The sequence below is a fragment of the Motacilla alba genome, chromosome 2 (genome assembly GCF_015832195.1).
Source record: "Motacilla alba alba isolate MOTALB_02 chromosome 2, Motacilla_alba_V1.0_pri, whole genome shotgun sequence".
Classification (NCBI taxonomy): domain Eukaryota; kingdom Metazoa; phylum Chordata; class Aves; order Passeriformes; family Motacillidae; genus Motacilla; species Motacilla alba.
In genome coordinates, this window is record NC_052017.1 from 49649679 (window position 1) to 49672932 (window position 23254).

Here is a 23254-nt window from a genome sequence, read left to right on the forward strand (position 1 = left end):
TCACCAGGATGTAAGCTATCCTTGAAATGACAGGAAAAGAAAGATCTCTCTACAAAAGAAACCATATCTTTCCTTAGATGATGAAAGGTTTAAACAATTTCACAGACAAATTATGATAAAAGATTGCAAATGAAATAATGATCCTTATCTGAACTGTAATTTCCCTTAAATCATGAAACAAAATACCTTCTCAGAGGAGAAATGAAACAGTATAAAGATTTCTGATTGGTATGCAAATGCATTTGGCTTCAGATACTAATAGAGAACTACTTTAAAGAGGTGTTTCCACTCAATAAGCATAAGTAAGCCAAACACTATTTTCCTTCTGCCTCTGCTCTCTGGTTGCTACTCTGGACTTGATATCTACTTTTACTTGATTTATCTAGGTGTGTGTGGCTTGCTTCTTATTCAATAGGGAAAAAAAAATTGCACATATAGTTACCAGGAATGTTTTACTCCATCAAACTAAGTCTAGTTGTGTTAGTAATACATTCAGTTCTATTTAGCTGAGGCTGTTTTTTTCTTCCCTTTCATCAACACTAAGCACTTTTAAATGTCGTAAATAATTCTGAACTCTTGGGTACATGAGAACCAAAAAAAAAGTGAAGAAAGTAGAAATAATGATTCATTCACCATGCACTGAAAAGAATAAATTATGTCAATGAGGAATTAATTTGCATAACACCTTTAATTTCGTAAAGGTCTTGTGATTTGACCCTATGTGCTGAGTGCAGAGGGGTGAAACAGCACTGCCCATGCACAGCTTTACATCTTTGATTGGAAGGACAGAGGTGAATGAAAATCAGTTTGAGCACTATCTTCACTGTCTAAACAACTGAGTAAACCTTGAGTACTCCTTGGACTTCTTACCAAAATTCTAGGTGGCTCAGCTGAATAAACTCAGCTGTGTGTGGTGACAGGCTAAGCCTAATCTCTTTGGGAAACATCCCCACCGCTGGCTCCTCTAGCACACTGCTCATGTTCAGCATGTCTAACCCCTGAGGGACACAACTCACACAGAGACACTGCATACTGCAGATGGATAATCTAGTCCTTCAAGGAATTAATGGTGTTCATCCAAAGCCTAAATTCTTTCAAGCTGTCTGTATAGCTTCACACAGCTGTGACGCACTTTTAATTTTGTTAGGAATTTAATAATTGAACGTTCTCGGTGACGAACAATCCTAGAGACCGACAAATGTGCTTGATTAAATGACTTTAAAATGCATAAAGCTAAGTTACAATTCATGCGATCAAGAAATTTTGGCCACGTGGACCCTCTAGAGATTTTAAAATCCACAAAAAGACAAAAACCAAAAAACAAGGATTTTAAAGAAATCCACAGTCTTCCTGTTTCTGAATAGGTTCAGCTTTATCACCCTTATACTGGTATATATCCTTATTATAGGCTTTCATGCAAAATGCCAATGTACCATAAATTCTTTAGAAATATCAAAACTATAATTATATATGCTACACTCCTGACAACTTGCTTGTATTTTGACGTGAAAACACCATGCTATCAAACAACCCTCACTCTATCCCCCTTTATAGTCCAGAGTGATAGGTATTTGTTTAGAAAAAATTAGCCAGCTGGAAAGACAGAATGAAGGGGATTGAACTACCCATGAAGAGAAAATCATTGATTTTGAAGCCCTTTTAGAGAGAGTACATCTATTCAATTTGTTGTCTTCTGTTAAAGAAAGCACACAGAGGAGTATCAGAGTAGCATTATCATAACCTACGACTCATACATCGATGCCAAAATAACAAAGGATGTTAGATGAAGAGGATCACCTTTGACATTTCATCAGGAGTGCTAAGTCTGGATGAAAAATAATGCTGCTAATACCTTTTTCATTTTGCTGTGAACATCCTAATAAAAACCTCACTGGTCTATTTGCAGATAAATACTACAACATTTTTTATGAGTGTGACTGATGGATCTGCAAGGTTAAGGCCATTTTTTTCCATGATCTATAGTTTCATGTGCTCTTTTTGTGCATTCAAGCTACAGCTCTCAATCAGCTTCTGAAAATTACATCCAAAATAACTCAATAGCACTGTGTACTATTCAATCAGAAAAATCAGTCTGCATCCTACTCAATAATTCTAAAGTACAACTTATACATAGTATTTTAGAAATATATGTATAATATAAATAAGGAAATAAACTTCTACCAATACATTTGTTCACACACACACAGAAGCATTAACAGAAATTATTAGTATAAGATAACCAACTCAAATAATCAAAGAGAATTCAGAAAAAGAGTAGACACTTATATGGCACCTACATTACATTTAGATGGAGTGTTTTCATCTACATCCGGTGCATACGCAAGATTAATATCCTCTTTGTCAAGTTTTTCACTGTGTTTTTTTTTTTTATTATCTCAGAAAAAAAATGGTATTAGTCCAGGTTCCAGAGCAGATACCAAATTTGATTATGCGGTCTGTTTCCAAGAAGCTAATTTCTTACTGAAAGACATGACATGGACATTGGAAATTACTGCATGATCTCACTGGATGGTCACAGGTGGTGAGAGCTGAGACCAGAGTTGGAAGACATCACAGAAGTGTTTGTGCTTCAAGGTGCTTGTCCAAAAAGAGTTTAGTGTCCTTCTAGATGGCTTATCCTTCCCAAATGGAAATGAAATATTACGTACTAGTGCATGCAAGGAAAGGACCGCAGACCAGAAAAGTTGCTCTGGAAATCTATTTATGAGCAGAGACCTCTACCAGAAAATATGCTCAGATGAGCCAATTTCTTTCTTTTCCTGATGTGGCTGATTAAAGCAGGGTCTGGATTTAATCTGTCCTTCCTCCAGATAGCCCTATCAACTGCCATGAAAGTATTTTTCCTCTCTGAGGATTGCACATGAAACGTTGTAGCCATTAAAGAACATCTAAGAGGAGATTTTGACAAAGTCTCAGTCAACCTTGACTTGAACTGGAGACTCTTAGATTCCTCTTTTCAGAAGCATTTTCAGAAGCCTTGCTATGAAGCAGTAGTACGCTTAATCACAGGAAACATTTCTGGTAGAAAACCAGCTCTTATTGTTATGGATCTTCTGATGTTGAAACACTCCCTCCCAAGTTTCATTTGTTACAACTTCTAAGCAGGAAAGAGCAAGATGAAGACAAAACTATGTCATTACATAGAGTCAATGGCAGATGTTGCAAACTGTGGTAGAAGCAAAATAAATAAAGGATTAATGGCATTTACAGTAATAACAGAAATCAAGAAATAACAGCAATCAAGTCAGGTAAACCAGACTAGAGCAACAATAAGGAAAAAAGTTACAATTATCTTAGGAGTTTCTTCTCAATAACAGATGCTCATGAAGTAACAATTTCACCTCCAAGCATTCAAATCAAAGTCTGGTATCAGTAACAAACCATAAATATTACTTAACTGAAGCAAAATATGGGCAGAAAGATTTATGCAAACCTGAAGTAACTTGTTGGGACTAGATCCCCTAGTCAGGAGCTGTATTGATCTTTTTCATCAGAAATCTTTTCTGTTTTATTTTAACATAGCTTATTACCTCAATATTACTACTATGGAAAAGCTAAACTTGGCTCAAAAAGGCAAAATAACCAATGTGGTTTATGAATGAGATGTTAAAGCATTCCATGCACTAAGGTGAAAATACAATGAAAAATTAAATTATATAACTCAAGATACTGACATGAAAAGATATTAATGTTACATATTGGGAGAGGTGGTTCCATACGAGTTCTATATATTCATTCACTAGCCCTCCCCTATTTTTTACTTTAACATCTTCCTAATTGTTCAGTGTTTTGTTGTCAAAAGCTGTGTTTTTTTGTTTTTTTTTTTTAATTGGACTCTATCCTTAGCTATACCTTCTCTTAAGATGAGACAACTGTAAGTACTTGGACTTTCCTTTTTGCCTCTCCTTGGGGCAAGTATATGAGGGTAGAACTATCTCAGTATATTTAAGGATTTACACTCTACTGATAACAATAGTTAATTAGAGGGGGTGCACAAAACAAAGAAAAGAAAAAGGATAAATTAAGTCAACAATAATTAAGGCAGAATATAATTACAGTACTAATTAGAATAGTTTTCCAGTAGGAATGGATAATTTAAATATGAACAAAACACAATAATGAAAGACTCTGCTGCCTCAACATCTCTTTTACTTTTCCGTACTCTGAGAATAGAAATTATAACATCACCAGATTTTTTTCCCTATTTATAATTCCAAATATTTTGTTGTATTTCTATGATTTATTTGAAGAATTCTCTTTCATGACATTACCAATCTTCCTTTCAGCTTAAATCCCAGGACTACTGCTTTTCAAAATAGAAAGGGTGTTGTTTAAAAATTTATCCTTGAGAGTGTCCCAGAAAAAACCCCTAAAAGCCAAATAAGTAAATAGCTTCTATATTAAAAAGTTCTTAGTTAATTTACTAGAATATTTATACACTTTTTAGTTTTAGTGGATGTTTCTAGCGCAACGGTAGCAAATGATACAGAACATCTATTTGTACAAAGGAATAAGTCAAGGTTACTTTTGAATAACTCTGATACCTTGCATTTTCACCCTCCCAAAATTTTGTTCTACCATAAACTTGGTGTCTCCTGAGTGAAATCAATTAAAGATATTAGATAAAGATATGTACCATTTTCACAATCAGTATGGAGACACCATCAGTCTTCCCATGAATGCAGGTAATTAAGTAATTGAAAAGTTGAAATTCAAGTATTTTCACAGCATTTTTCTTCCTCAGATATTTTATTATCACGATCAACCAAATAAAGTAATTAAAAAATCTGTTTTTCAATATAATGTGCTTAAGAAGAAAAGAATATAAAGAAATACAGTATTACCACGAGGAATCTAAATGTAAAAGCTGCAAAAACATTGATCTGAGACAACAAAATATTCAGGGAATTTTTGAATGCATGCAAACTGGATAAAAATATCTTTCTCAAGATTGGCAGATTTTTAAAATTAGGCTGGAAAGAGAGGCAGCAAACTCTTTTGCTTCATCTTGAGTTCAACAAAAAATCCCCCCTATCTTGAACTAGAAAGTCTTTTGCATAATCTTCCATGTACTTACAATATGGAAAACTAAATAATTCTGCAAATATAATCTATAATTTTTTAAACAGTTTTACCTCCTGAATTGCCCATATGGAAAAGAGAAACAAGACCTCTAATTATGATGACAGAAGAACTGACATGTACTGTATGAGTTTAATTAAAGTGGATGGTTCATCTGAAGATAATTTTTTTCAAAATTCATAATGACGGCATTAGCAAGTTATTAAATATGGAAATTAATGGAGAATATTGTGTTTTGTAAGGTTATCAGGTTGACTAATAATTTTAAATTATTTTCTGGGTAATGACTTGCTGCAGTTGTGGCTGTTGCTGCACATATATTCTTCAGCTGGGTACTTGGTTTTGAGTAATTGCTATTTTCCATCTCCAGTAGATCAGTACCTGCTTGAATACTAGAATCAGACAAATCTGATGGCAAACACCTTCTGGGCAGGTAAACACTATGCTTAGTGAAGGAAAGAGAAAGAAAAAAAAATATGCAGAGTAAATCCTTCCTGATCCCATTCAAGCAGACCACTGCCCAGCCACTCTCCAAGCAACTTTTAACTTGAAAATCACATTGCACATTTTCTTCCTCTACCCCAGAGTTTTTAGACATGATGATTCTATGAATATTTACTTTTCCCCATCATATTTTTATTCCTGGTTTCAAACCCTTAATTGATTTTTTTTGAATGTACCTTAAAAACATAATTCTCCAAACTTGCAGCGCTTATGGAAAGCATAATTATGTCTCTAAGCACCGTCATGTCTATCACAATTCCTTTTTCTTTGTGCAGCATGCCTTTTCCTTTTGCAAAGAAGAGATAAACACCATTCTGCCAACATGTGCTGATCTGAGGCAATGATATTGCTCACTGATCGTCGCTTCACTTAGTATTTCATATCTTGTAATTTTCCCATAAATTACCTGAGGATGTGCTCCATGTTAATGCACACTTCAGTAGCAACCAACCATTTTCATGAACCCATATAGAGAGCATCGTACTGATGCTTTTCACACTATTATTAACATAAATTGCCACCTTCCTAATATCAGTTCTTATTTACAGCTGACAGGATGGAGGAATTAGCTGTGTAGAGTCATTCCTGATGTAAATATCCATATTTAATACTGTTTAAAAAACATTTTCCAGGCAAAGTATGCTGACCTCTGGTTCTGGACCAGCAGCAAATTCAAACAGTAAACAAGAAAAATGCCATAAATAAATTGGAGGGAAAAACACTATAACACAAATACCAAAATATTTGTAGTGTGAAAGAATAATTTTAACTAGCATACACTTAATATTGTACTGACCAGATTGAAATATATTACCTCTTGTTTATAGAGATATTCTTCTAAATCTGCCAAACATCAGAGCAAATAAAATAACAGATTTCCTCTCAGTCCTATTTCATATAGTAGGATATGAAATCACTTCCATTTCCAAATTTAAAAAATAATTTGCAAGCAAAATTTAGTCCCTGGTCCTTAAAAGTCAATCAAGTTCTCATTATAGTTGATGAAAGGACAATTAATTGCCAAATAAACAAGATCTGTACTTTGTTACTTAGTGTAAAAAGCCAGAACCTTATCAAATGACAGCAGTACTTCTGGATGACTGCAGGATGAGGATGGTTGTGGTTGTGTAATACAGGAAGTTATTTTCCTCTGAAACACAGTTCAGTTCAGTATGTCTTATTGACAGAAATACCCTGCATAAATCAGATAATAAAATATAACTGTAGTAATTTCAGCTGGCAATCAACTTAATAAAAATAAATGACAATAAAAATGGCTAGATTCTTTAATAACTCTGATAAAGGTTGTCCATCGTACATATAAATACAAATCAAGTACAAGGTATGCAAATACACTAAACTCAACACAGGTCTGACTGCTGCAACTTGGAACAAATAAATTTTGGTTTCTAAACATCTTTTCCTTCTGAAAACATGGATTTTAGCTAAAGAAACTTCACTGTCAAACTTAGTACACTGTTTATACCAAAGACAATAGAAGAAAAAAAAAACCCATAAAAGCTGAATTGCTGTTTTATATTTTCAAAACAACAATGCGAGTATGAATTTATATTGATTAGTTGTAAAATGTAAATCACATAATAACTTGACCTGCTGAAGCTGATCTTTTAAAACTAGAGTTTAAAAAAATATTTGTTCTGTTTTTCTTATTCTCCCCCACATTCAGCCAAGCAAAAATAAATTGCTCACACAACCCAATATCAGCTGCTGTAGGAGACTGTTGGCCATCTGATAGGTGCCAGGTGAGGATTATATTAAATTCAGAATATGACCAGGATGAAGTAGACTGAGACTTTCTTTTTGTCTTGACAGCTGAGCAGCCACACAGCAAACACAATTTTCAAGCACTTCTGTTTTGTGTGGGATCCAAAATGGTCAGACCCGATTGTAGAGTTCTGCATTTCAATATTTTCAAAATTTTCTATAAATACTAGTTTTCAATTATTAAAAGCTCCTGTGATGCAAACCTTCCAGCTGCTTTATGTTCTTCAATCGCAGGTTTTGAATTAAATTGGAACATATATTTAAATTAGAGTTAATACTTAAATTGATCAGATGCACTTGGTTGAATCTTCTAAGGAGATTCTAGGAAAGGAACTTCTTGGACTGTGATCCCTTTTAAACTCTTATTTAGATAATTTCATATCAGAGAGTGAAAAGTGTACTGACTTCAAGAGCTTATGAAGAGATTTTTCAGTGCATCCTAAAAGCAGAACTCGAGAGTTGATAGTTCCTTAAGGGGCTAGTTCAATTTCAAAGCCACTTTAGATTAGGACATATTTCTAAAAGTCCTATGTTCATGAAAGCAAATGTGGATTTAATGTACCATAAAAATCCTGTGATGTTTTGTGTGAAACTGTAAAGCACTGAGTTCTAAAATGTTTTTGAATGAAAGCAACAGCAGCTGTTTTTGCCTCACTGTCCAGTACATGTCCAGACACTCAAAGCCATTTTGTTATTTTTTGACCTATAGCTTCCTCTGCATTCTCAAAAGGCTTCATTTTTAAAACACAGCAAATCCCATTAAAGTTATTCAAAACCTGAAAGGAGCTTGTGTGGCAAATTGAATTTTTAGTACTCTACTGACCTCAAGGAAGTTACACTAGATGTGACTTTATTCAACTCAGAACTTGGAAGTACTGTTGAATTTTTCCAACTGCACAAAGCTATCCAACCGTTTTTAATATTCCATATTTTTATTATTCTGCACCACCTCCATGCTTTCTTCAGTCCTTCCATGACACTCATCTTAATTTCCCCAAGCCAAGCTAGTATTAGTACAATAGTTCCAATTAAACTAACTCCAATTTGAGAACAAAGAAATTAGGGCCAACAATGATCCCCTCAGTTTATTTTCATTGGCTTCCAGAAAGCTTTCATCTACTATATACACACTGATTTGAATTCTCCATCATCTCCTAAAAATTGCACTATCAACCTCTTCCCAAGCAGCTTTCAAATTCCACAGTATTGAAGCTATACATTAGTATTGAAGCTATACATTAATATAGGTTTTACTTTTTTTTTACAAAGTTAATATTAAAATGCTCATCTAACGTTGAAAATTTAGACTGTATATTGTGACTATTTTGAATATTCCTGACCTTTTGACATACTAAGAAGTGATAACTCTTAGATATATTTGAACAACTTTTACCAAAAAAGAAATATAAAAGAAATAGGATTCTAAACTGTTTGAAAATCCTAATAAATGTAAAGTGTACGTGTAAAAAAGAGTACCAAGTTATGAGGGATAAAGCATCAAATAAATATATTAAGTTTATAGAAAGAAAATCACACAACATGGCAACAAAAAATAATTTCCCTTCAATGCTAAAATGATCTGGTTTTGTTAATATCTGTATTTCAGTAAAACTGCATCATCAGAAACAAACAGCAATTTGTGATGTTGATAATCCCAGGATTGTAATCTACATTTAAATTTGACATATTTTTATTGTAGGTTATTTTTTTTGCTATAGATAATTACAGATATTACAAGTTTCTTCATTAATATAGAAGGAATATTGGGTGATTCCCATTTGGGATTTTATTATGAAACTCTTAATCATAGACTCTGGACAATTATTGTGTATTTCTATAGTCCTATGAATTGACGTGCAGGTTGAGGTATCCCCTCTGGCAATCACTGGCATTATCAAGTTTGATACATTTTTTTTTTAGATTTTGTCACATTGTATAAGAAAATACACAGTAGAACAGAGCCCTACTTTTTCTAGAATTACAGTAATCGCAGTCATTACCATTTCTTAAGTTTCTCTTTAAATAATGAATAATCCCCTAAAATGGATTATTTAAAAGCCAGAGAGATAGAGAGAACAGGAAAAGTTTCTTGCTGTAACTCCCCTTTAACTTTATTCATGAATCTTCTTATTAATTACAGATTTTGCTCTTTGATACAGATCTAAGATCTACTTGCTGTCTTGGATAAATTATTATACCAGGAATACACTCTCAAGATGTTCTGTGACTTGGAAAGAAACAAAGCTATTCCTTCAGTTTGCAGGACTGCAAGTGATTTAATAAAAGCTTCTGCAAAGTGAAATCTACTCTTCTGCCAAGAATCATGCCAAGCCATGTGCATATGAGAGAGAGAGAAGGCACTCATGTGTGCCATTTGCTATCTGCCAAACCTGTTGCACGATGCAAATAAATCTGTGGCTTCAGAGAGGGCTTGTACTACCCTTCAGCAGAGCTGAATAGAGCTAAGAGCACCTAGTGTCCTGCCTGAGTACTCACTCCAGGGCATGCTAGTCCAGGAGCCCTGACTGTAAAGGAAAGGTGCTTTCTGGAGTGCTTTTCCACTTTGTCCCTTTTTAATTCTCATTAGAGAATCTATAATAACTGTTATGCCTTCCTGCCTACCAATGCCCACCGATTTGCCTTGGAAGGATATCCAGACAGGCAGGAAACAAGGTGTACAGGCTGCTCAGGGCATATCCAGGCTGTGTTTGGAGAGCAAAGCTCTGAGAAGCAATGCAAATGTTCCTTTCTGTCAGTGTTACTCTCGCTGAGTTCACAGACAGATCAAACCTAGTGCCATATGCCTGATATTTGAGAACTCCTTCTATTTGAAGTCAAAATATTTTATGAATCAAAACACTTTTAAAAATTAACAAGAGAGCAGGGAAACTTATAAACATGAAAAATGACAACTTGAAGATGCCACCAACATTACTGATGATGTACAGAGGCACTGGGAATAAAATAGCAGCAGGAAGATGCTCACCACCCTAGTTTGGTGAATTGTTGGTAATAATCAGTCTTAATACAGGAGATAGGATTTAGTAAGGTCCATGTTTCTTCCATTAGTGTTGCAGTTAACCTGAGAGAAATCTCAAAGAATATCCTGAAGCAGGACAGAAATAATTTTAAAATTTGTTTTGATCCTGCTCAACTTATTTATTCATGATTTTGTTAGCAAGAAATCATAGATATTTTTCAGTCATTTACAAAGATGAGAAGCTATTCTATTATCATCCTTCAGTCATAACTCCTAGCAAGGATTACAAAGTTTGGGAGACAGAGAAAAATGATCCTTTAATACAGTGAATTGAGAAGAAATTTTTTGTGTGCTTGTTCTTAAAATACAGATAGACAGTGAATTCTTGATGGATAGGTATATAATGAAAAGATTATTGAAGCTAGCACAATGTTCAAAGAACTACCGAGCCTTTTTTCTCTTTCTCTGAGCATTTGTTCATATGGTTGCACTACCTTGAATAAAGTTAAATCTTGTGCTGGAACATGATTGTGAACAACAGAATTTGCCATTAGACCAAAAATCAAGGTCCAGTATTAATCAGAGCACGGGCCAAGATGTTTTGGTTCGGTGAGATTAGTTTGCCCTTTGCTTAGCATGGTAAAGGTTGATCTGCACTGAGCACTAAACTGTGGCCAGCAATCATCTCAGTTCCTCAGTACTGCTGCATTCCAAGACACTGCACAGAAAATTTTAAACAAACAAAACCAAATTCAAACAAATCAAAAATCCCAAATACTTGGAGATTTTGTTATTTGTGGGTGAAAAAATTGGCATAATGGCAAAGAGCATCATCACACATGGATTATCTTATGTGTTTGATATGTTTTTTGTCCAGTTTGCAATTTCAGGTTTTCCAAAAAAGAAATTGGTTAGTATCTCTTCCAAACATTCTTGCTACTTGACACAGTGTTTTGCAAAAAACCCCAAAATGATAAAAACACAGTCCATGCCATAGGGCACAGATGATTAAAAAGAAGGGAAGCTTTGATCTCTTACTCCTGTGTCATTCAACCATAGCACTACAGTAAATACTATTAAGATTTTACAAAAGTGTATAATAAATCAGATTATGTTACAAATATCAGAGGTAGAGACAGAAAGAGACATCAAAGAGGAATGAGTAGTGAAAAGAGAAAAAAATGTTAAAAGAAGTTTTGGGGTGGGCCAATGCTAGCAGAAAGCAGATTATTTATTCTTAAGGTGATGGGAGAAAAGATTCCCTTAAATGATACATAATGTTCCAAAATACAAATATTTTTTGTGAATACAATTCAACCTTGATACAATACACTCATTATAGCCATGAATCTACAGAAGTGCTAGGTCATTTTAAAAATAGCTTGACAGATATTGAATATATCTTGAGTTAATGAATTAGTAAGATCTATCCTATAAGTAACATCTATCTAATTAGACATCTGTAGTTTAAACAAAGCATCATTTTTGCTGTCGTGTCAATGCACAGGATCTTAAAATGCTGAGGGTGAAACCCCATTATTAGCTGTGGAGAATATATTTGTTTGACAGAGTCCATGTTGACTATCAAAGTATTCCAAAGCAATGTACACATCCAAAAAAATAGGTCCTTTCTATGGTAGCTGAGACTGCAGCAAGCTCTAACTTGCTGCTGCTTTCTGAAACTGATTATAGTTCAGCTGCTAAATTGGTAACTGCTTCCAAATCTTTAGCTGCTGCTTCTGAAAAGCTGGACTACATTTCAATCTTTTGCATCTTGTTAGCAGCTCTATCTTTATCATTGTACTGGACAACAAATACCCATATTCAAAGTTTAATTTCCACCAGCATCCTTTCATCTTTTTTTCTTTTTTTTTTTTATATGCAGATCCACTTTTCCAGAAAATATTGTTATTGATTTTTTTAATCAATAAATCCTATTAATCAAATGAAGTACCTTTCCCACTTATTCTAAGAATCTTAGGAAGTGATCATGAATCATTTTGGCTGGCAACACAAATTTCCTGAAAACAGAATTTATTGTCCATATGTCTTTTCAGTAAAGTGTCTATCTTATGGAAAATCAGAGGATAATTAAGCTTTTTTGTCTTCTCACATTGAGTAATCTCACATAACAAAATATTTAAAAAGGTGTATCGGAAAAGGATCTTGTTGAAGTTATTACTTCTAAAAATAAGGAGGTCATCTCTTTTCATATAAACACCTGTATGGATATAGATGTCCACCAAGAAATCTGCAGGTACCTATGGCATGTGCAACAGGCACATACAGGCACAAAAGTTCAAGAGGACAATGAACTCCCCTCCCCCCAGATTATAGTAGCAACAATGCTGCATGAACCTGATTTTATAATAGGCTGTACTTTTCTCACACTCCCTTTAAGCTTTAGTAAACCCTAATGCTGTCCTCATATACACCCAGGCACTGTTTTATCATTCACAAATATATGCAGAAAGTGTAGGAAGTCATTGGAGGCAATTCATGGAAAGAATGTACATTACAAAGAAAACATGAAAAAGTAGAGAGAATGCATGTGGAATTACTCACAAGGTGAAAAGGGGAAAGTATTTCAGGCACTCTGTTTCGGATAGAATCCAGAAAAACATTTTAATAGACTGATTTGATAAATAACATCTAGCATAAATACATAAAAAGTACAGTAAAAAATACTCTTGGAATAGGATGTATCTGGGGGAGTTCATACCTCAAGTAGTCACGCATATATTAATAACCACACCATATCCATGCTCCATATTCTGTTTGTACACATTCTGCTGTGTTTCAGAGGTTTACCTGAACTCGCTAGGAAAAGCCTCTACGATATCAATGGTGAGATCCGGTGACATTACTAACAACAAAAAATGTTACAAAGCAGTTCCAGACATTAACTGATTAAAGAGCGTAGGCCGTTTAAAGAGGGTAGAAATCTTTCGAAATACACAAGTTATAGCTCAATTCCCCAGGCTGTCAGGGTAGCATGTAGGAAAGCCTAACTCTAACCTTCAGAAGAAAGGTAAAAGCCCCAGCCTCAAGAAGTCAAACAGTACTGCCTCATCCATGAAAACAGGACAGGCAATGTTTTAATAATAGTTGAACCCTGTTTATCTTATGATGCAAAACACAGGGCATTTAATGAAGAAAAGACCAAGAGAAGATCATAACACAATAGGGAATGGAGCTCTGTTTTATGCACTTGAAAAATGCCATTTTAACTGTGTTTACATAGCTGGATTATTCATACAGTTCCTTCTGTCACATTCATCTCAGGGATGGGAGTGAAGAAAGAAACACTGGATATTTTTAATGCATATTTTCACAGGAAAAACATACTCAGTGGACTGGAAATACATTTAGGATATGGGTAAAGAGAAATTCTTTACAAGACACACAGTGATGCTCCACCCAGATCCATTTTGTCTGAGAAATTAATAAACTAATCCATTTTGGTCATTCACCAGGAGGGACAACTTTTCCCCAAAACAACCTGGGTTTGTGAAGAAGCAGTGTCTGTGATCATTTCTGTGAAAACATTACCCATGAAGAGTTCCAAACAACTTTTATAAAACATAATACAATAAAAGCAGGGGGGAAATTAATTACTTCCTCTAACTTTATTTTAAGAAATAAAAATAAGAAATCTTTTCCCAAAATAGATAGATCACATTCACATAGAGAGAAGGTATGAGAAATTGGTTTGGAACATTCTGCTAGAGTTGCAAAGTTAAAACTCATATGCATAACTTTTTCTTTAAAAGGCATAGGAAAAAAACAACAAACTAGAGTTCACTGCTCTGCAGTTACGATTTCCATAGAGGGTTTCTAATATTCACAAGGCTCTTATCAGCTACTGCTATTTCTAACAAACATCAAACAAGGGTGTGCAACATGCACCCTTTTCCAATATCACTTATGTGATACTGGATTAAATCTAATTCCTATAGAACAGCAATGAAAACTTGGAAAATTAGCAGAAATGGTTCACCAGATAAAGGAATGATGAAGATTGTGTAAAATTAGGAGACTCAGTGAATACAACATCAAAAAACCTCAAAGAAATTGGTAAGAGACAAGCAAAGGGGCAGAGCTAAATAGAGAGGGGTGTATTAACAACTAACTGGAAAAAAAATGACCTCAAGATAATAATTTGTCTACTATTTACCTAAGAGGACTGATGTGTATTTCATGAGAAATATTTAGAATATGAATTATTTTGTGCTTCTGCTGCATGGAAGCACAACAAAGACTAATGGAAAAAAGAAATCCCCAAAAGCTAATGGTTTCCACTTCTAGGACAAGAGCATGTAGATCAGAGTGGAGCAAGGTTATTATTCCTGCTATCCTTGTGCTTTAAAAATCACTGGAAGTTGAAATCAGCTTTTCTAGAACATTGAGAAGAAAGGGTCAATCAATATTATTAAGGCTGGACGAGATACATGACAGCTTAGGGGCATGTTTTCTGGAAGAAGATTGAAAACAGAATGATGAAGCCAGAGCAAGTTTTAGAGAGACTTCCATTCATCACTGTAATACTGCAAAAATCCCATTCCTCCCTCACATTCTTTTTCAAAAACTCTTGTTAAGCAGGAATTATATCTGCAACTAGCACTCTAGATGAGTTAATGGGTAGTGATGGCAAAGTTCATAAGTTCATTAAGTTCTGATTTGAATAGATACTGAGAAAAAATAGCATATTGCAATTTTAAACTTTGTTTTTATCTCAGTCTACGCATAAATCTTACTTCCTACTGGTACTATGATTGCTTATTGTAACTGAAACAAGCAAACATCAAATTAAGTTTTCTATTTCACCTGTTTAGCTCCTAAATTCATGAAGCTATTGTCTCATTTCCTCTGGAGACAAACAGGCTTGAAACAGTAATTCATGTACTGCAATAACTCTGCTATATGTTTTTCATATGCTGCCTGCAGGCACAGTGAATAGGAATAAAAATTGGAACAAAACACCAACAGATCTTGCTCTGTTCTCTGTATCTATGCTTTTAGCTCCCACTCTCTGATTATTTGTTACCATTCCTATAGCTCTGGGAAATGGCAGACACAGCTACTGTGAATGCAGCAGCCCTTCTCCCTTCAGGGTTTCATTTCCAGGGTGAGAGGAAGGATGGCAGAATCAGCATGCTTTTCCCTCCCCTCTTCCCAGGCAAAGATCAGTGGCTCATGGAAAATTTCATACCAAGAAAGTCACAAGTGGGTATTATTAGGAAGTCCCATGAAAAGAGTGGACGAAGATGTACAATTTTATTAACTAACACTTTGCATTCTATGAGCATATCATATTACTGCTCTCTGTATAATTTTGCTTCTACAGCAAAGAAGGGAAGCTTCTTTCCATAAAAGCAAATTGATACCAAATGCTGCACTGCTTTTTTACCCCTTGTTAACCATTGGGCACAAAAGGACTTTCTTCCACCCCCAGGCTCCTCTTTGCAAATAAGGGAACTGTCCTATCACCTCCCAAATCAACTGGAAAGTATATGGGCATCAAGAACCCCAAAACCAGACAGCTTTCTGCATGTCCTCAGTACTAAACATGTTATTATCCTCTCAAAATGGATGTTTCCAAGGGAACAAGCAGAAAAGAGGATATGACAAATGCAACTGTAAAGGAGAAAAACAACACCCAAAAATCTACACTTTATTTTTTTTCCAAATTTACATATATTTATGTTATTACATTGCAATTATGATCCATGGACTTACTATTTCATTCATTTATTAACTGCCACAGTTACTTGAATTGCCAAGATTAAGCCTCTTTCATGGTAATAACTGCATACTCATAAAGGAATTACTATTCTAAAAAAGCATATCTAAAAAGACAATAAAAAGCATCAACCTCACGCTGATACAAAAAACCAAAACCAAAAAATCCCCAAAACCTGCAACAGTCAGAGCAAATCTGTATCAAATTCAGGAGCATAAAGGCTGTGAGACAACTGCTGCCACTGCAGGATCCCTGCTTGAAAGCAGTTTCCTCAGAAATTTATGGTGTACCCATAATTTTTCTGTTTCTTGTGATAACAGAAGTGCTTTTTTCAGCAGAGGTGTCTGGTTTTGTACTTCCTTAAGAAAGTCACCAAGTCATCTTGACTAATTTTGCTTTTTAGATAATCTTTAGTCAGGCTTTGAAACAGACCCCTTGGTTTGAACATAATTCATAACATATTGGGCTGCAAATTCAAAACAAAAAACCCCAAAGCCAAAACAGAAAAAAAGAAAATTGCATTTTCAGATAGCCTTTGCTGATTACTAGACAAGGACTTCAGCTTTGAGCAGAAAATTGAACCAGATGACCTTCTGCAGTACCTTCAAACCTGAATTATCCTACAGCCCTATGAGATCCCTAGGTATGTTTTCAGAAGTCACTTATGACTTCATTTACATGGAACTTATTATTATCTTCCCTCAGACTAAGTAGAAAGGCAGTGGCATTATTACCTGTAAAATCACACCCAATCCCTCTTGTCAGCAATGATTTTAAACTGTTTGCTAGGATGTATATGTTACTTTGCTTGGATGAAAACTCATTATTAAGAAAAGAAGACAGGGACATGAAAGAATAAAGTCTTTAAGTCTAAAACTTAGAAGAATGAGAATTCTTAGTTTGTACAAACTAATTTTCATATATCCTCTGAAATCACAATGAGAATTTGAGTGCTGTGCCTGCAGCTAAAAAAAATCCTCACAACAAAACAGGCTTATTAATATGAAGGTTTTGCTCAAACACAGAATATTGATGTAGTTTCTGTTTCATACCAAAAATGTTATTTAAGCTTTTATTAGCAGCAGAATCAGTGGAATTTTATAAATCTCTACCTTATCAGGAAGCACCACAGCAATAAGCAGCAAAAGCTGTAGTCCACTTCCAGCTAATAATTACCTGTCATTATTAGATCAATAAACAGCTGGAGTCCTAATTTATTTAAATATGTTAACTGATCAATTTCTCCCTGGGAAGGAACCATGTTGTAAAGTGGCAGGATTCACAAGAGATAAAAAGTGAAAAAGTTGAATTGCCTAACTATCTTCTCCGTTTTCTCAGTTCTCTTTGACCCACTTTAAAAGAAAAGGACCTTTCTATCCTAAGTGGTTCTTAAACATTTGATATGTGTATGTGTAAAGGTCAAGGCCACAAACACTATCCTGATCCCATGATGCTAACAGAGGTTTTACTATTGGCTGCAATACCACCAGCATTCCTGAGAAATACAAAACCTTTTTTCTTCTTTTTTCTTCTTCTTCTTTTTTCTTTTTTTTTTTCATTTATTTTTGTGGGAACTGCACTGCAATGATTTATATACAAAGCTCAGTGGTGGAAGATGCCACATGAGTGCTTTGAGGTGTGCTGTGAGATGAATAGGGTGTCATAATATATTCAGCAAATATGGCAATCCTCCAGAACAGAGGAAGGTATGAAAAATTATTTCCTTAGTTTAGAAACCATACACTGAAGCCAAGAACCCACAGAAAGAAAATGTATCGGCCTCTTTCCAACTAACACACAATTACTGTTGTTCTATATGTACAAACCACTACAGGTATTATACAAACACTGCAGTGTGATTTTTTGTTAATGTCTAGGTAAAAATAATCTTTGTTGCTTCTTTCTCTTGCTTAGAAGGAAAAAAAAACCTAACCCATATTATAGAAAATCTGTTGAAACTCACTTTGCAGACCAAAAAAAAAATCTTATGAAGAATTTCTAAGAGAAATTATTTTTCCATATAAAAGGTGAAAACACGAAGAAGGAGATACCTGCAAAGTATGCTCAAAATTTTCCAAGAACCCTAAAAATGTAAGTATTTGGAACTGCTTGTTACTTAAAAAAAAATCAGCAAGTTATTATTTTGTGTGCTGCTTAATTGTCCTTTGAATCTAGAAGCTAGGGTAAACACCTGCAATTATAGCATATATTTATCATAATATAAACATATATTTACAAGTATAAATTGAAATAATAGTCTTATACATATCCAGAAGAAGAATCTAACACTGTACTCTGTGGAAATGAAGAGCTCTCTAAGCACAATATCTCCAGCTCTATTACCAAATAAATTTGCCTTCTAAATACCTGCCAAAGCTGCATTCATATACAACTTTTCTGAAGCATATGCAAGCAGGGAGCTTGTATCCATCAGCAGAATCCAATCAGAACACCTCTAGTTATGAACATGATTCAGGATCCTGTGCATTAAGGCTCAAGAAGGAAGAAATAATTTTCCACATTGCAGGGTCTCTGTGCTACGCTAAATTAAACAAAATAACAGCAACAGAGACAAACCATGCCTTAGAAATAGTTAAAAAACAGCAGGGAGGATGGACTGGAGTAACAAGCATTACAGTGTCTATTAACTAATGGAATGCTTATGGAAATAGGAATAAGATACACATGCATTCCAAATGAATACTTATCTATAGCACCATAAGAAAATATTAAAAAAAATTATGAGGGAAAGCAAGCTAAAGTATAACACTATAAGCATGCAGCCACTAAATTAATCTGAAATGCATTTGAATTGCTCTTATCACAATGAACTCAGTTCACAATCACAAAAATGTGTTATATGTTTCCACTTTTAAACCAATTTTCCCTTAGAACCATTAAGATTTATTCAACATCAAAATCTATCATACACAATTAGAGCATATATAAAGTACTTGCTCCATATTAATATAGCTTTTAAAACACAATTCCTTCTTTGTGTGCTAATTCTGGAACAACTAATACTTTTGTCTTTATTGGTTACAGGTAACATTTGTCGAGGAGGCACATATAGAATGTGTCTCTTCTCCAGTAAAACTCCACAGCAAAAGAAGAATCTTATACTTAATCTATTTGTAGGTAATAGCATATAATTCCTCACACAATTTCATTACTGACCATGCGATTCTCTACAATGTATAAGGCATCTGATTATCCACAAATGCTCTGCATTTAAGAAACTGTTTCAGAAGTGTTAGTGGAAAAATTCTAACCTTCATTCAACCAGTGTCCTTGTTGACTGTAGCATATGAAAGCTGACAACCAGAAAACCAGGATAAAGTTCAAAGCAATTTTTCAATGCCTCTATTGATTAAACTTTAAAAGTTACTGTGTTTACTGAATGCCACCTGCTTTAAGGAGCAACAGATCTGAGAGAACACACATACACTTAGTGCAATACCAATCATTTTAGTAGGGAACAAACAGACAAATTTTCTTAAGAAAATAATGTCTTCTGTATTTTCACCCTCTTTGTCAACTTTAACAAAGGAGAACAAAGAAGTATGTTCGATGAATGGACTTACCTACCAGCAATACCTGTTAAATGGTTGAGCTAAAGCTCTTTAACACTGTATTTAATGGATATCCCATTCTCAGCCTACCTGGTGTATTCAGCAGCCGGGACATTTTGCAAGAATAGGAGATAAACTGCTCACAGTATTCAGCACTACTGGTAATGGCAGAAATCTGGTCCATTGTCGCACTGTAGTTAAGCTGCAGCACAGATAACTTCTCTGGGCTGTTGCCTCCCACAGAAGTCTGCATTTGCAGATCATGGTACACAGTTGTCCATACTTTATCCTCTGAAAGAGAGGGCAAGAAAGACAAGACAAGAACTGGTAAGAGACAGACAGAGGAACTGAGTTCAAATAAATCTAGGCCTTTGAGAAAAGATAAAACTGCTCTGTTAGATATTTGTTGATATTTGGTAGTGGGGAAGGAGGGCACTGCACATGAAAGGTCATCATGTGACAGCATAGTTCCAACTATGAACTGGTGAAGGGAAGAAACTCTTATCACCTTTATGAAAAGATACCAAATATACCATGTGAGAAGTCTTCCTTAAACAACTGGAGCTTATAGTTACATATGGAACTAATAAGGATTAAGTTTGGTTAGAAAGGCAGAAGGCTGATGTCCTAGAGATTCAAAGCCTTTATGTGAAGAACATTCTCTGTGCATGGTAAATTGCTGTGGGCTGGAGAGCAGCACTGCTTTAGTAAAGTAGTAGTAAAGTAACAATGAGGATGCACCAAATTCTCAAAGCAGCACTGCTTTAGTAAAGTAGTAGTAAAGTAACAATGAGGATGCACCAAATTCTCAAAGCAGCACTGCTTTAGTAAAGTAGTAGTAAAGTAACAATGAGGATGCACCAAATTCTCATGTGTTTACACATTTAGCAATTAACACTGCAATTTTTTCCACATTTTTTACCCAGGATTTGTTCTAGGGTAAAATAAAATTGCTTCTTATTGAGACTTAAATATTTTAAAACAGCAGCACCGTATAACTTTACTAATTATGGTTATGATATAGATAGCAACATAGGAACTAAACAAAGTAGAATGGAAATACAAAATCTTTTGTTTAGTTGTGGAAAGTCACAAAGAAGGAGGAAAGACAACTTCACATTTTTTGATAAGAAATAAAGCAATATTAGCCAAATCTTAACACCTGCAACAAACTCTTTTTGCAGGGTCATACAAAAACTGTGCTATATCCAGCCCAGAACAATGTCTGTAATTATCATATTTCTCTAAACTACTGAACAGCAAGTCACTAGAAGTGTTACTGTGAACCATTGGTCAGTAGTTACCAGAGAAGATTTAAGATGAGGTATTATAATAATGAAACAGCACATTCCACACTCCTTTTATAGCAAGATTTGTTGAAGTTGGAAGGGAGTTTAGAAAGGAAACAAAGACAAGGCACAGAAACTTTGCTGTTATAGACCAACCATTTATTTTTCTTAGAGGGACATTCCACTGAACCAAAATGAAAAAATATCATCTGAGTAATATAGGGCTTCAGAATGAAAACTATGAAGATTCGGTCAATATTATTGATACTGTCTTCCTGTAAGAATGCTATTCTATCACTTAGGTGTGAAGAATTTTTAAAATTTAGGTTGGCTAGGTACCACTCTAAAAATCCACTATCTCAGCTGATATGTACTACTCATATTGTGCATCTCACATAGACAAGGGCTGAAATAAGTCAATTATCCTCTGTAAACAAACCACAGAAAATTCTCTTTTCTCTAGATGTTAACCTGAAACACATCACCACAAAACTTCCTAGAAGTGAATCAGATTTTGTCAGTAATATTTGTCATGTCAGGTTCTTTCACATTTAAAGTTGTTTTTCTGTTTTTCTTTTAATTCTTCTGCCTTATATATTTCTATCCCTGAGGGCAAAGTCAAAGAAATCTGTCTTGGAATAAAAAATGGAGAACCTTAAAAACCTCACTAGGAATCTACTCTGGTGCCTTAAACTGGCTTGTGGGAAAGCCCAGATTCCCAAATGAGTCAGGCCTTTGCCCCAGCTGTTCTGTCAAGCAACACCACTGACCACAGTTGTCCTTCAGAGATGCAGAAATGAAGCACACCCATGCTGCTAACTTTGCTGTATTTATCACAAAAACAGACTCTCCAGGGAGATCACCTGGCATTTTCTAAGTATACTAATTCACCTGACAGATGCGCCTTACAGCAATAAAACCCATAAAGTGTAGTGCATTGCAGTATGTTTTCAATTCTTCTATGTAAATCTCTTGCCTGTTAATGCAAATCTCAGTAATTCTAAAACTTGTGGCCTGCACTTCAAAATTTCAACTACATGGACACACTTTGCCAAACTAACACACATTCAAAAGTGTTTCAGCACTTCACCAAGTTCACAGGAATGTGCTCACATCCACTGATGAGTTTTGGTACGACCCAGAGTAAAGATATCTCTCCACATTATGATTATCCTTATCTCCAGGATTCTGTACTCTTCCTTATTTTCCAGTCTTAATTTTTACTGCATAGTGTCAGGCTATTTTGGATTATATTGGGATCATGTGGACCCATGTGTTTGCAACTGATATGGTGTTAAGTCTTTCTAATCAAGTGTTCAGAGATAAGGTAAGCAAAGCAGACAAATCCTCCGCAGGTTGTACACATGACTAGCCAAATGAGATGAAATTCAGCATGTGATGCAAGATGGTTATAATTTTAATATTCATATCCTTAGTCCAAAGCTCTTTGTAAAACACAGCGATATTCTTGCATTGAGAAAAAGACATTAAAAAATCAGGAGAAAGGAATCCTGCTCCCAAGTACTAATAAAAAATTTTTATTTGTCATCTGTTAAATTATATAGAGACTATAATCCAGTTTTGTTAAGAGCCTGGTATGGAAGTTTACTGCAAATTCATTTTCAAGAAAGGATTGAGATAGTTTATGCATTCACTGACAAAAACCTCTCACTTGTGGCAGAAGACATTGTACATGTAAGAACACAAAAGTGTCAGTAAGGAATGTTCTAGGACAGTTAGAGCCTCATATTGAATTTTTGATCCAGCTAAGACTCCTAGACTAGCCACTAAGAAGGTACAGAATGTGACTAGCAATAGGAATTGTGTTAGGCACTATGAGAAGGAATTTTCCTATGGATAGCAGATTCTAGCCAATATAGAGCCCCCCTCCAAGTTAGGAACTTTAATCTTTACTGTGGCACATTGTACTAAGGACGATATAAACATATTCCTGTCAGTCAAATGCATCCTCTGAACAACTTCAGGACCTTTCTGTCAAAATACAAGTGTGACTAAGTTAAGTGCTTGTTGCATCTTGCAATAGATCTTTATCAATATCCAAATATATGTGTATAAAGTCAATAATCTTTTACAGAAAAACAAGTCAATCTCTTCCTGCTGTCTAAAAGATGATGAGATTGATTAGGATACATCTGGTCAGATACTGAAAATAAACCTAGATCTTATTTCACTTGCAACTAATTTTTTAATAGTCTGGCTCAAATGACCCATGAACACATTCAGCATGCTGTCTTGAACACATTCACAAGCTGAAGCA

The 23254-nt window shown here is 34.9% G+C and overlaps 1 protein-coding gene across 1 annotated transcript in view; it reads right to left on the reverse strand.

Annotated features, from left to right (window-relative positions):
• CNTNAP2 (contactin associated protein 2) overlaps window positions 1-23254 on the reverse strand; it is a 1019478-nt gene that overhangs the window by 286942 nt on the left and 709282 nt on the right. Inside the window, exon 13 of the mRNA XM_038163912.1 lies at window positions 19778-19978. Within this exon, the coding sequence (XP_038019840.1) occupies window positions 19778-19978 (201 nt within the window). The remainder of the gene's footprint in view (window positions 1-19777; window positions 19979-23254) is intronic.